At 41.0% G+C, this 14,243-nt stretch overlaps 1 protein-coding gene across 1 annotated transcript in view; it reads right to left on the reverse strand.

Moving 5' to 3' along the window:
• The window catches only part of LOC131693215 (uncharacterized), a 206,035-nt gene that overhangs the window by 35,776 nt on the left and 156,016 nt on the right, over positions 1–14,243 (reverse strand). The window contains exons 3-4 of the mRNA XM_058980862.1: positions 11,095–11,216; positions 10,859–11,022 (exon numbers count right to left, since the gene is read on the reverse strand). Coding sequence (XP_058836845.1) covers positions 10,859–11,022; positions 11,095–11,216 — 286 coding nt within the window. The remainder of the gene's footprint in view (positions 1–10,858; positions 11,023–11,094; positions 11,217–14,243) is intronic.

The following is a 14,243-nucleotide window of genomic DNA, read 5'->3' on the forward strand; positions in this document are numbered from 1 at the left end:
GCTGGAGAGCTGATGAGCCGGAAGTTGTGACGGGAATGAAATTGCGTTCCTATCGCGTCACTACTGCTGAACCAGTGATATCAAATTGAAGGATAGGCTGGATCGCAAGTTTAAGTATAGGACTATGAAATATTTTTTTTGCGAAGCTTTTTTACATTTTAATGACATTCAATTAGCTAGAGATTACTGGGTAGGGAAAGTTATGAAAATTAGAGCCATAGTACTCAAGTGAGAGCAAGGATGTGAAGTAAACAGATTGGAAAATTAGAAGTGGCAGGGTCATTAGAACAGGTTTAATATCGTACGGGCTTAACTTTTGTCTTCTGCTGATGAGGGTCTAGCTTAGGCAGCATAACTACGAGTTCACCAGCATGTGTCTTGGCATAGACAGACTTGTCCATTTTTGCCGTGACAATCGACTCTTTCTCGAAGCTTCAGCTGAAAAATTGACATCAGTAAGGACTTTGACTATTTTTTATTCTAGAAATATTTAGGGAAGTGCTTTTGTATTAAGCCGATCTTGGGATTTGACCCCAAATTTTACACGAAATCTGATGCTCAATTCACTCTATTGCAATAGGCTTCCTAACCGATTCTTAGTCTGCAGGATAATAATACGGCTAGAAAATGTATCTAACGTAACGATTAAGGTAAGGTACACCAAGGGGCAAATTGCAATGTACCTTTTAAAATTCATAAATGAAAGTGTGATAATATTATAAATCCAATATTTTTCATAGAACTTCTTCTTGTAAGCTTCAGAAACTTATATCTCGAACTAAAAAAGATATTACAGTGTACTAAATAAATAAATAAATAATTTTGCAGAAGGCAAGTTTAGAAGTTATCGTAAACAGTTATATTATAATTTGTTTTAAATGTTTCTAAACCGAAAAAAGTAGCGAATGACACTGATTAAACCCTCCACAAACGAAATGAAAAAAATGTTTTAAAAGATTTTTTTTCACGAATAACCTAATATATCGCGATATTCTAAATAGTTTCATGTCTTCAACAAAGTTGTATTTGATAGTATTCTCAGTAACTTTTCTGAAGGCGGAAAATTAGTTTAATGAATCAAATTTCCATAATTAGTGCTAAGAGAAGTGATCGCCAAAATTATCTTTTATTATTTTATTTAGTTGCACTGTTTTAAAGTATAAAACTGCTTCGAACTTACTGAACCTCCAAAGCTGACTGTTTCGAAATGATGGGAACTTGAACGTAAAAACTGATTTCAAACTTTTATTTCAACTTTCTTCACTGTAGAAGTGCATAAGTTTTTTTTAAATAAGACGAGCATGACAAAGCTTGCGAATATACGAACTGAAGTATATCAAATAGGCATTGTTTGAACGAACGAATTACAAATAGATGCAGTTCGGATGTGGGTGTCCCAAATCACTACATCCTCGATGTAACGAAGAAGACATCAGCAACACTCGGAACTGTACGAAGAAATCCATTTACAGAGTAATTAATCGTTTATTTTGATTGCCGATGCGGTTTCAATTCGTGCTGCCTTTGGTTGCGTGCTCTTTACTGGCGATAGTACGGCGTATTTCAATGGCACTGCAGGAAAAAGTACCCCGTGGCAGATATCCTCCTTACCTTTCTTGAGCTGATGTTTGGAATTTACAATCGCTCGTATTCGAAGATCGTATTAATCAACAAGAGAAATGGGATTTAAGCTTCCCTTCGAAAAATTGCAATTGATAACATTGAAAACATTCCACAAACTTCGGCTAAATCTGGCAAAAAACAGCATTTCAGCATACTTCCACAGTGTTATTGGAACCACACCTCTGAAAATAATAAATTCGCATTCAGTGGGCACCACCACCTCGCAATGCCACCACAAGATGTACATTAAAACGGACATCCACTTCCTGGACAGGCTGACAAGACAGGCTGCTTCCACCCGGTCGGGGGCTCGTACTTGTCCACAAAGACCTTGGTAGACCTAATCGTTCTTTCACGAATGAGCATTTCAAGAACCACTTGCTGTAAGGATCGATACAGAACGCACCGGCGCATAACTTATTGACGGGTAAGGTAATTTATGACAGTAGGAAGAATACCGCAGATATAATAAACACTTTTCATGTTTCTAGAACCTGCGATTGCTCATCGCTCGCTTTGGCGACGATGGGTGTGCAGTGAGAATCCACAATTAGTCAGTGCACGTCCCGAAGTGTTCACGCGAGTTTCGACTGACTGCTGCTGGCAACGGTTTTCAGTACTTACGCGTACGCATGAAAACAGCGCAAACCAACCTATTGTTCGACGGGTGGTATCACGGGCTGGTTGTTTTTCTCTGAGTCCAGTGCTGACACACGCAAAATTCAAGGTCGTCGTTCGGGTTCGTGCGGTTAGCGACGATTGCGTGCTCACTTTTGCACGCGTTTAATCGTCAACGACAGAACCAGCTGGAGCTTGCTTGTTACACCGCTTTCGATCTTTTGGCGAATTGTGATATGTACTATAAATTATATGTGTTTGCGTCAAAGGTACCAACTAAGATCAAAAGCACAGGTAAAGGTACAGAAACTCACTCGATCTAGCCATACTGGAGGTGTATGTAATGTAATCAATGAGAAACTATAATACTATCAAAAAAGAACCAGGCAAGTGAAAGCCAAGCGATCTGTCATGCATTGGTGCTAGATAAAAAATCGTGTGTAATTTATTATATGCCATTTGACGAATGGACTGTGCACAGAAAATATTAAACATGCGAAAACATGAACGAACTTTTGTGCGATGATTTAAGATTTATTCGAGCTTTCTATATTAATCCAACTAGAGAAAGTAATTTGATCACAAACAGTATGTAAAATAATTAAAGACACCCTCGTTCTTTTCTATTTAATCCCATTACCACTACTCGTCTACTACACTTTATTACGACCGACGATGATAAACTTATTTGGTTTTCTATTTTTTGGTTTTGATACGGTAAATCAAAAATTTAAAAAGTATGCTCATCGTACAATACAGCAAATCTTTCCTATGAACAAAAATACTGGAACGATAAAGGGGTGTCTTAAAATTTTTTTACACACTGTATCAACAATTTCAATCCAAATAAAACGATTCCGGCCACATAGTCTCTTGACTGAAATTTGATGTTTTATTAAGTTACGAATGAAATAGACGAAGCACAATGTGGAAGTCGGTAGAACAACAGATAACAGATTTTTCTGACACAGTAAGCTGAATCATGTTCATGGTTTCAGGAGCGAAGTCACGATTTTCGTACATTTTTGTGCATTATCACGACCCGCGCAGTTATGTGACCAATGTTCATGATATCAACAGCTTTACCAAAATTTTTGTAATATCTCTTGGCGTTATCGTCATATGTTATTCTTGAACTTACTAGCGGAGTAACGTGGCACATCGATAAATGTTCGAGATCCCAATAGTTGTCTTCTATTCGTTGCTCGAACCTAAGACTTATCGTTAGCAGTTGCGCTTTGCTATATTATAGTTCATGAACCAGTTCACGGAAAAGCATAAATTACAAATTTTAAGAAACTCGGTGAAAGTATCAATACTATAGGCAGAGTTGAATGAAAGTGAAAATGATTAGGATAACTTCTAAATTTGTGAACTAATTCACGAGCACGAGAAATCGATCGTGAATAATGCCAAACATGGATCCATGAATAATATTCTAGGTTCTGTGAAATTATTCACATGAAACTATCAATATTATGCTCACTATTCCATATTTTATGAACTATATCATGAAAGTGGAGACATATTCTTTGATTTTTAGAACTATTTCACGCGTACGAACGATGAATCATCATCATCAGTTCACAAGGTACATTCACGAGTAAACGGAAAACACACAGAAACACCATCTACTCACACTAGCATGGGTGTTTAAAATGGGATCCATCCACGAAATCTCCCATAAAATAACCATAGTTTCCAAGGACGAGAACCATGGTATGGTGCTTTGAATCCATCAAAACACTTTGATTTAGTATTGTGGATTGTAACGATAAACCATGTGAACAACCATTAATTGAACTTTAAAATTGTCTATAGTAGGACCATAGATAGTCCTTAAATAGACAATTTATTGTCCCATTATTAAACCCATATAGACCATATATTGCCTTACTAGACGATATTTACCCCATTCAACTACCACGGCTTCTACCATGTATGGCCAACAATTGGTTAGTTTGACCATACATTGCACCTCAATTTTTCCATTGCTTACACCATTAAAGGACTTAATTGAGCGCAAATTTTGCATAGACTTTTTGAGGTGCTGAAGCTTTTGAAGTGTGTCCGGTTACAAAATTCGATGGTTACTGTTCTCCATACATTCCCTGGTACCCTACTATACATATTGTTAGATAGAATCAATTGTCTGTCAAAATTCAGCACAGTAAAATCAAAAATGCATTAATCTGCTAATATGCAAAAGCAAAGCCAATATAGAGCTTAATTCTTATTGTTACTTGAGCGTATATGAATTGAATCATGAAGGCGGTATTATGGTTTTGTGAACTATTTTATGAGAATTTCGAATAAATGATCGTGATGAACACACTACACTAGGATCCGTGAATAACATTCCGAATTTTATGCAACAGTTCACGTGAAATAATCAACACCATGGTCTGAGTTACTGAAACTAACAATCTCGTGTAAGTGAAAATGATTAGGGATATTTCCTAAATACGTGACTAATAAATAATAAATCAAGATTTAGTTATCAAAGCATGAATAGATTCATGAATATTTTTTTCTAAATACTGTGAAATTTTCCATAGACGAATATTAGGACCATGCACAAAATTGCATTTTGTACCCAGAAAAACAACCAATTTTTGAAGAATTGTTTGATATTTTGCATGGAGAAAATTTGTTCTTTCTGGGACTTCATCATATCCCAGAGATAGCATAAGAGCTAGTACATTGGGCCTGAGTTCCAAGGGTTGCGGGTTCGAATTTTTCCCCTAGGAGGATTTTTTTTTACATAATTGCTTTCGCTTAGCTCACCATTTTGATCTGTTTTCCCCGTTGGATACCACCAAAACGCCTTAAACAAGGTATTGGCACTTACGTCAAAAATCAAACAGTGAACTATTTGTCAAACAATTTCTCTATCGAAGTTGAATTGATTCGCAGTCTTCGACAAAGTTGTGGGTAATAACATTATCTTTCTTATTTTCACTTGTAACGATAATTTGATGCCTAAATGCTACTTTGTGGTATAAATGCGAATTAGTGGGGTTTCTCCATGTAAATTGTTGAAAAATCCCATACAAAATTCATGTACTTTAGTCGGGTAGCTAGACTTATCCGTTATAGTTGAAATTTGAAGCAGCCACTCTTGATGGGACTAGGAATCGGCTTAGGGGTGGGCCGATGAGGGTAATATTTTTTGTCACTCTAACGTGTGTTCAGAGTAAAATGAGAATGATATCAACACCTTTTTGTAATTAAAGTAAAGAGCGTATTTTTTTTTTTCTCTCCAAGAGAATTGCTCTCTGGACTCGCTAGAAATAGGTGGCATGATTCTTTTCGCTCGGGTGCTGTCAGTTCAATCGAAGATGGCGTCGAAACAGCAAGCACTCCGCGAGCGCGTTGTACGGTTTTACGAAACGCATGGTCATCGTGGAAAAAAGTTTACGGTAGACACCTTTCGAGACGCCCGTGCGCTCAGTTTACCGGATCCTGGCATCCCTGAGCGTGAAGCGGAGAGCCGGTAGCGGCCGTCCGGCGAAGATAATGATGAAGAAGAATAAGGAAGCATGGAAAAAGCTGTTCGAAAACAAGGACGGAACGAAATTACGTGACGCTGGCCGAAAATATCATTGCTCCCATACCTTGATTCACTGAAGCCTCAAGATGGAGGACATCATCTGTCGGAAGAAGACTCGGTCCCCCGAGTACGCGGACAAGCAGATAGCGATCATGAAACCACAATACCGGTGGATGACGAAGAACTACCGCGGGACGTCGTTCGTGCTGGACGACGAAAGTTATTTTCCGCTCTCGTAGACCCACATTCCAGGAAATGACAGCTACTATTCCAGCGACAAGTAGGCCACATCCCCCCAAGCAGAATATAAGTTTAAGCATACATTTAAAAAAAAAGTTACGCTGTACATCGCCATATCGAACAGAGGGATTTCCAAACCGTGGTTCAAGCCGAGTAGTCTGGTCATCAATCAACAAGTGTACCAGGAGGGGTGTCTTGAGAAAATTCGTCTGTCGTTCTTAACGGAGCATCATGTGGATAGGAAATACGACTTCTGGTCGGACAAGAAGACGCTGGAGTATCTTGAGCAGAAAAAGATACCGTACGTGCTGAAAGAAAGGAACCCGACCAACTTGCCACAGTGCTGACCCATTGAGGATTTTTCGATTCACCTCAGTGCGCTAGTGTACAAAAATAATTAGCGGGCCAAGGATACGAAGCAGTTGACCACCAGGATCCGGAATTGTATCCGGAAGATGGCCGTCCAGCGCTCTTGTGAGAGCATCGTGAGTTGCGTCGTACGGCTGGCCAAAGCTCCTTCTCCAATATTCATTGAGATTATTCTGAAGAATAAACATGTTTTTAATAAAAAATACTGAATTCGTCCAAATTTTTTTTAACTTACGTGATTGAAAATATTGTCATTTTTGATTGAACACCCGTTATATATGGACTACATCATGGAAGTGGAACCTATTTCATAGGTTTGAAAAAAAAAACTCACGTACATGAATCGTGACCAATATATTATGAATCAGGAACTAGTTCATGAGAAACGGATGGATCCATTAACAATATTCTGAACTTTGCGATACAGCTCCCAAGGAAATCAAGATTGTTTTGATTGCGTGAACTAATTCACAACCACAAAAATCAGATCATTATCAAGATGTAATAAATCAATAATTAGTTCACGTCATGTTGTAATAATAATGTTCACAAAGTTCTGAACTAGTTTACGTAAACAAAAAAAATCTGGTGATAGGGAAAATCATGACTAAATTTTTCAAGCAAAAAATTCAAATTTCTTATAAAATAAAATTATTATGCAAACGTTACTGAACAAAAATTGAACAAAATTATAAAACACATGGTTTTTGTTAACGTTCATGTTTTCGTAACGTAAAATTGCGAAATTATTCCAGAATGCACGACAATGTTTCCACAATTTTCGATACATATTTTCCGTGCAAATAATTGAAACTCAGAGAAATTTATGGATCGAAAATCAATGAATTAAGGAAATATAAAAACAGGGATGTTGGAATCCAACATATAAGATAACCAACAATTAAAAAGTAAATAAAAAGTAAAACCGGAATCTAACCAAAAATTCAGTTATCAAGGATTACTGCATCTTAACATTAGGGATTTTTGAAATCAGTGTGTTTAGACCTGCATATCTAGCAATAAATTTAAGGAATTTCAGATTTTCACAACAAGAATTTTGAATATATAATTCAAAAATACAGCAAAAAAGACGGCGCCCGTGGTTGAGTGGTAAGCGTGACAGCCACCCATCCTAGTTGGTCTGGGTTAAATCCCAGCCGAGGTCGTTGAGACTTTTTTGAGGTAAAAAGATCTGTGGTCACGTCTTTCTTCGGAAGGGAAGTAAGGCCGTTGGTTCCCGGTCCAAGAGTTGATGGGTCGATATCTAGTCCAGATAGTGGAGCCACCTTTCTGGCGTATGACTTCGTAGCGGAAATGGGCTGATGAGAAATAGCTAGAACATGAAGAAGAATCCCACCCCTATACTTACTAACAAATATCCTGCTCCCGTGATAGTTGTAAAGTGCGCAGTAGTATATGTGGCCTCTAGCAAAAGCAGGTATCGGACTAACATTCCTTCCCTTTCCTTCCGCGATCTACGTTCGGGCCTGGCCGGGGCCGGTATTGATCAATAAGCACGTTAGGATTACCAGCAGTTGCACATTGAAAGATGTTTCGCTACTCCCAAGCTTAATTATCTAATGATTCCCTGTGCAACTTCACCTAGTTCAGATCGATAACAGAGTAGCAGCCAGGAGCGGTCGCGCAAGCTTCAAATAATTCAAAAATACAGCAAAGAACTTCTATAAAACTATAAAAAAATCTGCGATTGAGACAGGAGTACAGAAATAAATGAATTTAGCATTCTATAAGAATTCAGTAGGTCAAAAACGAATCTGTTTCCAACCAGCAAAGTCATCGGTCACGAAAAGCTAACAAAGCGCGCGAGAAGAAATATATACAGCTGTCCAGCCAGAAATCCAAAGAAAGTACTGTTATACTACGTTCACACTACGAGTTAAAACGTGTTTTAACGCTATCTTGATGACGTTTTTCTTGTTGCCAATTATTATAACATGTTTTAACTCTGTAGTGTGAACATAGTATTAATTTCCACTACGGATAATAAAATCTAAACCGAAAGTTTCGTGCCTACAGTAAGGATGGTCGACATTTTAGGGGCTTCTTCGACTACACCCGACACACTTTAAAATTAGATTTGGGGCAATGGCGTCTTCGGTGGACACTATAGGTCCTCTCACATAGTGTTATTTTATTGATTAATCCCCCTGAAAGTAGGATATATTACGGACTTTTTTGTAAGTAAATATAACAAGATTATGTCTTCGGCAATGTTGTAGAGCATTTTTTGCCAACAACTTCGCTGAAGTAACTTAATACTTTTAACGTTTTTGCGTAATACCTACCAAAAATATTGTCTACATTTATCGCGCCAGTGCCAAAAGCAACCAAAGCTACCCATAAACAACATCCGCCCCAAGCCAGTGTGAACAATAAAGAATCGTTACTTCCACGGTTGTGTAATCGATGGTTTATTTCAAAAGTGTGTTAAAAAGCCCTTAGGCCGTATAATAAATTTCATTGTGGGTGAAGGTCATAAAGATCAATCTTCGGTACAATACAGTGGCCATCTGCTTGAAATATTGCCCAATTTGCCCCAGTGTTCGAGAAGTGGATCATTTGTTAACGGTGCAAATACACCTTAGACTTACGGAAGTCGTCGCCATCCAATTCACCACACACGTAATGCAGTACTGATAACGTTCAAAACCCTGACCATGGCGGGAAGTTTCGCTATGGATGAAACCATGCAATACGTCATTGAGCATAAAAATGTTAGAATCAAAATACCAGTTTATATGGACGATGATAAGTTTGAGATGCGTCTTCATGATCTATGCCCGCGTACTGGCAGACAGTTAATTATAACCATCATGTCGGAGTACGAAACGGTGGAATCCGTTAAGTTTGAAACCCGCAGAATTTTTTCAGGTGCCACCAACGGTGCTCGTATCGTGACAATGCTAGTGACGAAATCGATTCCTTCTTACCGGAACTTTAAAAACGAAATATAAGCCATTACGTATTCTCAAATCTCGCTGTGCACATATGAAGGACAGACCCATATGTGTCAGCTCTGTAACAAAAGGATAAACTACGTAAAACCATGTACCAAAGCCTCTAACGAAGCAACATCAATTGCCAGCAAACCCTCCCTCAACAAACAAATCCACAAACGGATGGAGAAACAACAGAACCTAAGCAAAGCGTTTCTGATAATTGTGATGTGCCTACTTACTCCACGTTTCGCTTTTAAGATTCTTCCGATTTTTTCCTTCTATGACGGGGCACCCTTAAGGTACAAAAATAAGGATGGGTTTAATTTAGGGAAAAGCTAGATGACCGAATTAATATCAATCGGGCGTGAGCACTGAGCTCATGTTTAAGTTAAGATAGTTAGACATAAATTCGTGATACAATTTCTAGCCATACAACTAGTTACCAGGTTAGAGACATCATTAAGCTATCAAATGCTCACATATTAATAAAGATCGGTATCAATAAATTTAATTTGAAAAATGAAACTACTTGCACAAAGACCTTTAGGCTACTTGCATATTAAGCGCATTTTGAGACCCTACAGAAAATAATTCCAGATTAACTATAAACTTAGACCAGATTAACTATAAACTTTCTACTTTAAGGATCAATAAAAAGCTGGTTCTAAAACAGCACCCTCGCTCGAATAAGTCTACTTCACAGCAAAGTTCAGTTTTTTCTTCAAATTTCCTAAAAACGAATTCGGTTCACACAATCACAACATGGTAGGTACAGGATCTCACTCCGACCGAGGGAAGCTAAACAGAGAGCAGGGCGGGATGGGAGCAAACTACACTGGGAACTGTCGGCATTTATAACAGTAACAGTAATGAGTCCTACCTCAAACATCTTATAGTAACGATTAGACTGATGCGTGATTCGTTTTATGTTTGTCAAATGTTTGTTTGGCATGGTGCACCGTTAATTTTAATGAGATGATGATGTTGTTGATAATGATGATGGTGATAGAGATGCGAAGCAGAATGCAACACCACAAACACACGTCAAGGAGAGAACGAATTAAAGAGAGAGATAAAGAGAAAGAAGAAATCAAAGCAAACTTGATGAAGAACCAGTTCAGTTGGTGAGTGTTCGGAAGAAAGTTATCGCGTGAGTGAGTTGCAACCAACAATAAAATGATAAATCAGCCAAAACAAAGCGCTAAATATAGATGAAGAAGAAAATGACGTGAAATTTTGGTGGTTCAGTTGTAGTGACATTCCTTGACAGCTTCCAAAACAACAGCCAAATCTCTAGTCTCATTTGACGGATTGATCGGGTACATTTAAGAGCTTCCTGCTGAATGGCTTTTCGATTCCAGTACGGCAAATTGGCATGGTAGCTGTCAAAAATTGGCACTTGACGACGCCCGTGTGTTCAGAGCCCCATTTGGAATGTATCCAAATGATGCAATATTGTGTATAGGAGAAGAAAGCATCAATTAAAATGACTCACCTGAACGCACGGTTTGCAGAGATTCACGCACAGGCCATCCGAGTCTTTACTGTAGTGTTCGACCAGTTCCTGCAGTGTTCGGAAGGTAGTCCGCCTGGCGATGAAGAATCCACCCTCATCGAGCTGTCGAATTCTGTAATGTTTGACGGTATCGCCATCGCGCACTGCGGGAATAGTACATACATTGGATACAATCAGGAAATGTAACTAAAAATAGACAACAGCAATCAACTCACCCGACAGCGAGTAGTCATTATGGCGGCTTTCGGAGTCGCGGATCAAGAATGCGCCGTGCTCGTTTTCCGGCAGCAGCAATTTCTTCTCCGCCTCTATTCTCTTGATCTTTCGGAAGTACCATCTGTGGGGGAAGAGACGAAAAAAATAGAAGCTAATTAGCATAGTTAGCTAATTGAATGTTGGTTGGCGCTAGCGAGAGAGTTAGCCGGATCGGTCGCGGCTGATTTTTTGTTGTTTCTAAGCGCTGCCAGCAGGTGCCAAAAAATATGTACAATGTAGGAAGAGAAATGTGATGTAAAAGTCGGCAATCAGTCACCGTCTCGATTGCGCAGCTGGTTTAATTTTTTGAATACATAAATATCTAGCGCGAAAGAAAAGGTGCGATTTTTGCACCAAGGGTATTTTCCAAGAATATGCAAACTGGAGCGGAACGAATACTATACTCTCTTTATTCTTACAACTCTTTACTGTGAAGGTGAGTGAGAACTTATTAACGTGTACTGTAATCTCTGGTCAAAATATAAAATTAAGATTTTACTTCCTCTTGCATTGAAAAACAACTAATGTTCAGAAGAAAAAAAAATCCAATGTGCATTGCATGATTTTGATTGCCAATCGAGAGTAATTATTTGATCAAAGATTTCACCTTGTTTTAAGCATGAGCTGTTTTTCATAGCAAATTTTTTGAGATGCTTGTGTTGATCCATAGTCGAAATTATGAATTGTTTGTTATCGACTTTCTTCGGAAGGTGTAAACCTGTCCTGGTGTCCAGGTGGGACCTTACGCAGTCCTGGCACGATGGCCCACCGGCGAGACAGGTGGTTGGCGTAGGCCCTATAAGCCGCCCCTTAAAAAACCCACATAACGAACAATACAGAAGAGAATACGACCCAGAACAATCGGCAACGACCCAGGCGACGAATAAAGGATCACGATTGGAAACTCGGAACATGGAACTGCAGATCGCTCGGCTTCGCAGGATGTGACAGGATAATCTACGACGAGTTACACCCCCGCAACTTCGATATCGTGGCGCTGCAGGAACTTTGCTGGACGGGACAGAAGGTGTGGAAAAGCGGGCATTGAGCGGCTACCTTCTACCAGAGCTGTGGTACAACCAACGAGCTGGGAACCGGCTTCATAGTGCTGGGCAAGGTGCGCCAACGTGTGATCGGGTGGCAGCCGATCAACGCAAGGATGTGGAAGTTGAGGATCAAAGGCCGTTTCTTCAACTACAGCATCATCAACGTGCACTGCCCACACGAAGGGAGACCCGACGACGAGAAAGAAGCGTTCTACATGCAGCTGGAGCAGACATACGACGGTTGCCCTCTGCGAGACGTGAAAATTGTCATCGGCGACATGAACGCACAGGTAGGAAGGGAGGCAATGTACAGACCGGTGATCGGGCCTAACAGCCTGCATTCCGTATCAAATGACAACGGCCAACGATGTGTGAACTTCGCAGCCTCCCGTGGAATGGTAATCCGAAGCACCTTCTTCCCTCGCAAAGATATCCACAAAGTCACCTGGAGATCACCGGACCAAGTAACAAAAAATCAAATCGACCACGCTCTAATCGACGGTAGATTCTTCTCGGACATCACAAATGTCCGCACTTATCGCAGTGCGAATATAGATTCGGACCACCACCTGGTTGCAGTATGCTTGCGCTCAAAACTTTCGACAGTGCATAGCTCTCGTCGAAGCCGAACGCCGCGGCTAAACATCGAGCGGCTACAAGATGGCAGAGTGGCTCAAGAATACGCGCAGCAGTTGGAAGTGGCACTACCAACGGAAGAGCAGCTAGGCGCAGTTGCCCTTGAAGATGGCTGGAGAGATATCCGATCCGCCATAGGTAGCACCGCAGCCACTGCACTAGGTACGGTGGGCCCGGACCGAAGAAGCGACTGGTATGACGGCGAATGCGAGCAGTTAGTCGAAGAGAAGAATGCAGCATGGGCGAGAATGCTGCAACACCGCACGAGGGCGAACGAGGCGCGATATAAACAGGCACGGAACAGGCAGAACTCGGCTTTCCGGACCAAAAAGCGCCAGCAAGAAGACCGAGATCGCGAAGCGATGGAGCAGCTGTACCGCGCTAAAGCCACACGGAAATTCTACGAGAAGTTGAACCGCTCGCGCAGGGGCCACGTACCACAGGCCGACATGTGCAGAGATACAAACGGGAATCTTCTCACGGACCAGTGTGAGGTGATCCAGAGGTGGCGGCAGCACTACGAAGAACACCTGAACGGCGATGCAGCAGACGACGAGGATGGCACGGTAACGCACCTGGGAGCACGCGCGGAAGACATTACACTACCGGCTCCGGATCTCCAAGAAATCCAGGAGGAGATTAGCCGGCCAAAAATAATAAAGCCGCTGGGGTTGACCAAATACCAAGCGAGCTACTAAAACACGGTGGCGAGCCACTGGCTAAAGCGCTGCACTGGGTGATTACCAAGATTTGGGAGGAGGAGATTTTACCGGAGGAGTGGATGGAAGGTGTCGTGTGTCCTATCTACAAAAAGGGCGACAAGCTGGATTGCTGTAATTACCGAGCAATCACCCTGCTGAACGCCGCCTACAAGGTACTCTCCCAAATACTATGCCGTCGACTATCACCAATTGCAAGAGAGTTCGTGGGACAGTACCAGGCGGGTTTCATGAGCGAACGATCTACCACGGACCAGGTGTTCGCCCTTCGTCAAGTACTGCAGAAATGCCGCGAGTACAATGTGCCCACACATCATTTGTTCATCGACTTCAAAGCCGCATACGACACTATCGATCGAGATCAGCTATGGCAGATTATGCACGAGTACGTATTCCCGGACAAACTGACGCGATTAGTGAAGGCGACGATGGATCGGGTGATGTGCGTAGTACGTGTCTCAGGGACGCTCTCGAGTCCCTTCGAATCACGCAGAGGGTTACGGCAAGGTGATGGTCTCTCGTGTCTGTTATTCAACATCGCGCTGGAAGGTGTAATAAGAAGAGCAGGGATCGACACGAGTGGTACGATTTTCACAAAGTCCGTTCAGCTACTTGGCTTCGCCGATGACGTTGATATTATTGCACGAAACTTTGAGAAGATGGAGGAAGCCTACATCAGACTGAAAAGAGAAGCCAAGCGCGTCGGAC

Source organism: Topomyia yanbarensis, chromosome 3, assembly GCF_030247195.1.
Source record: "Topomyia yanbarensis strain Yona2022 chromosome 3, ASM3024719v1, whole genome shotgun sequence".
Classification (NCBI taxonomy): Eukaryota; Metazoa; Arthropoda; class Insecta; order Diptera; family Culicidae; genus Topomyia; species Topomyia yanbarensis.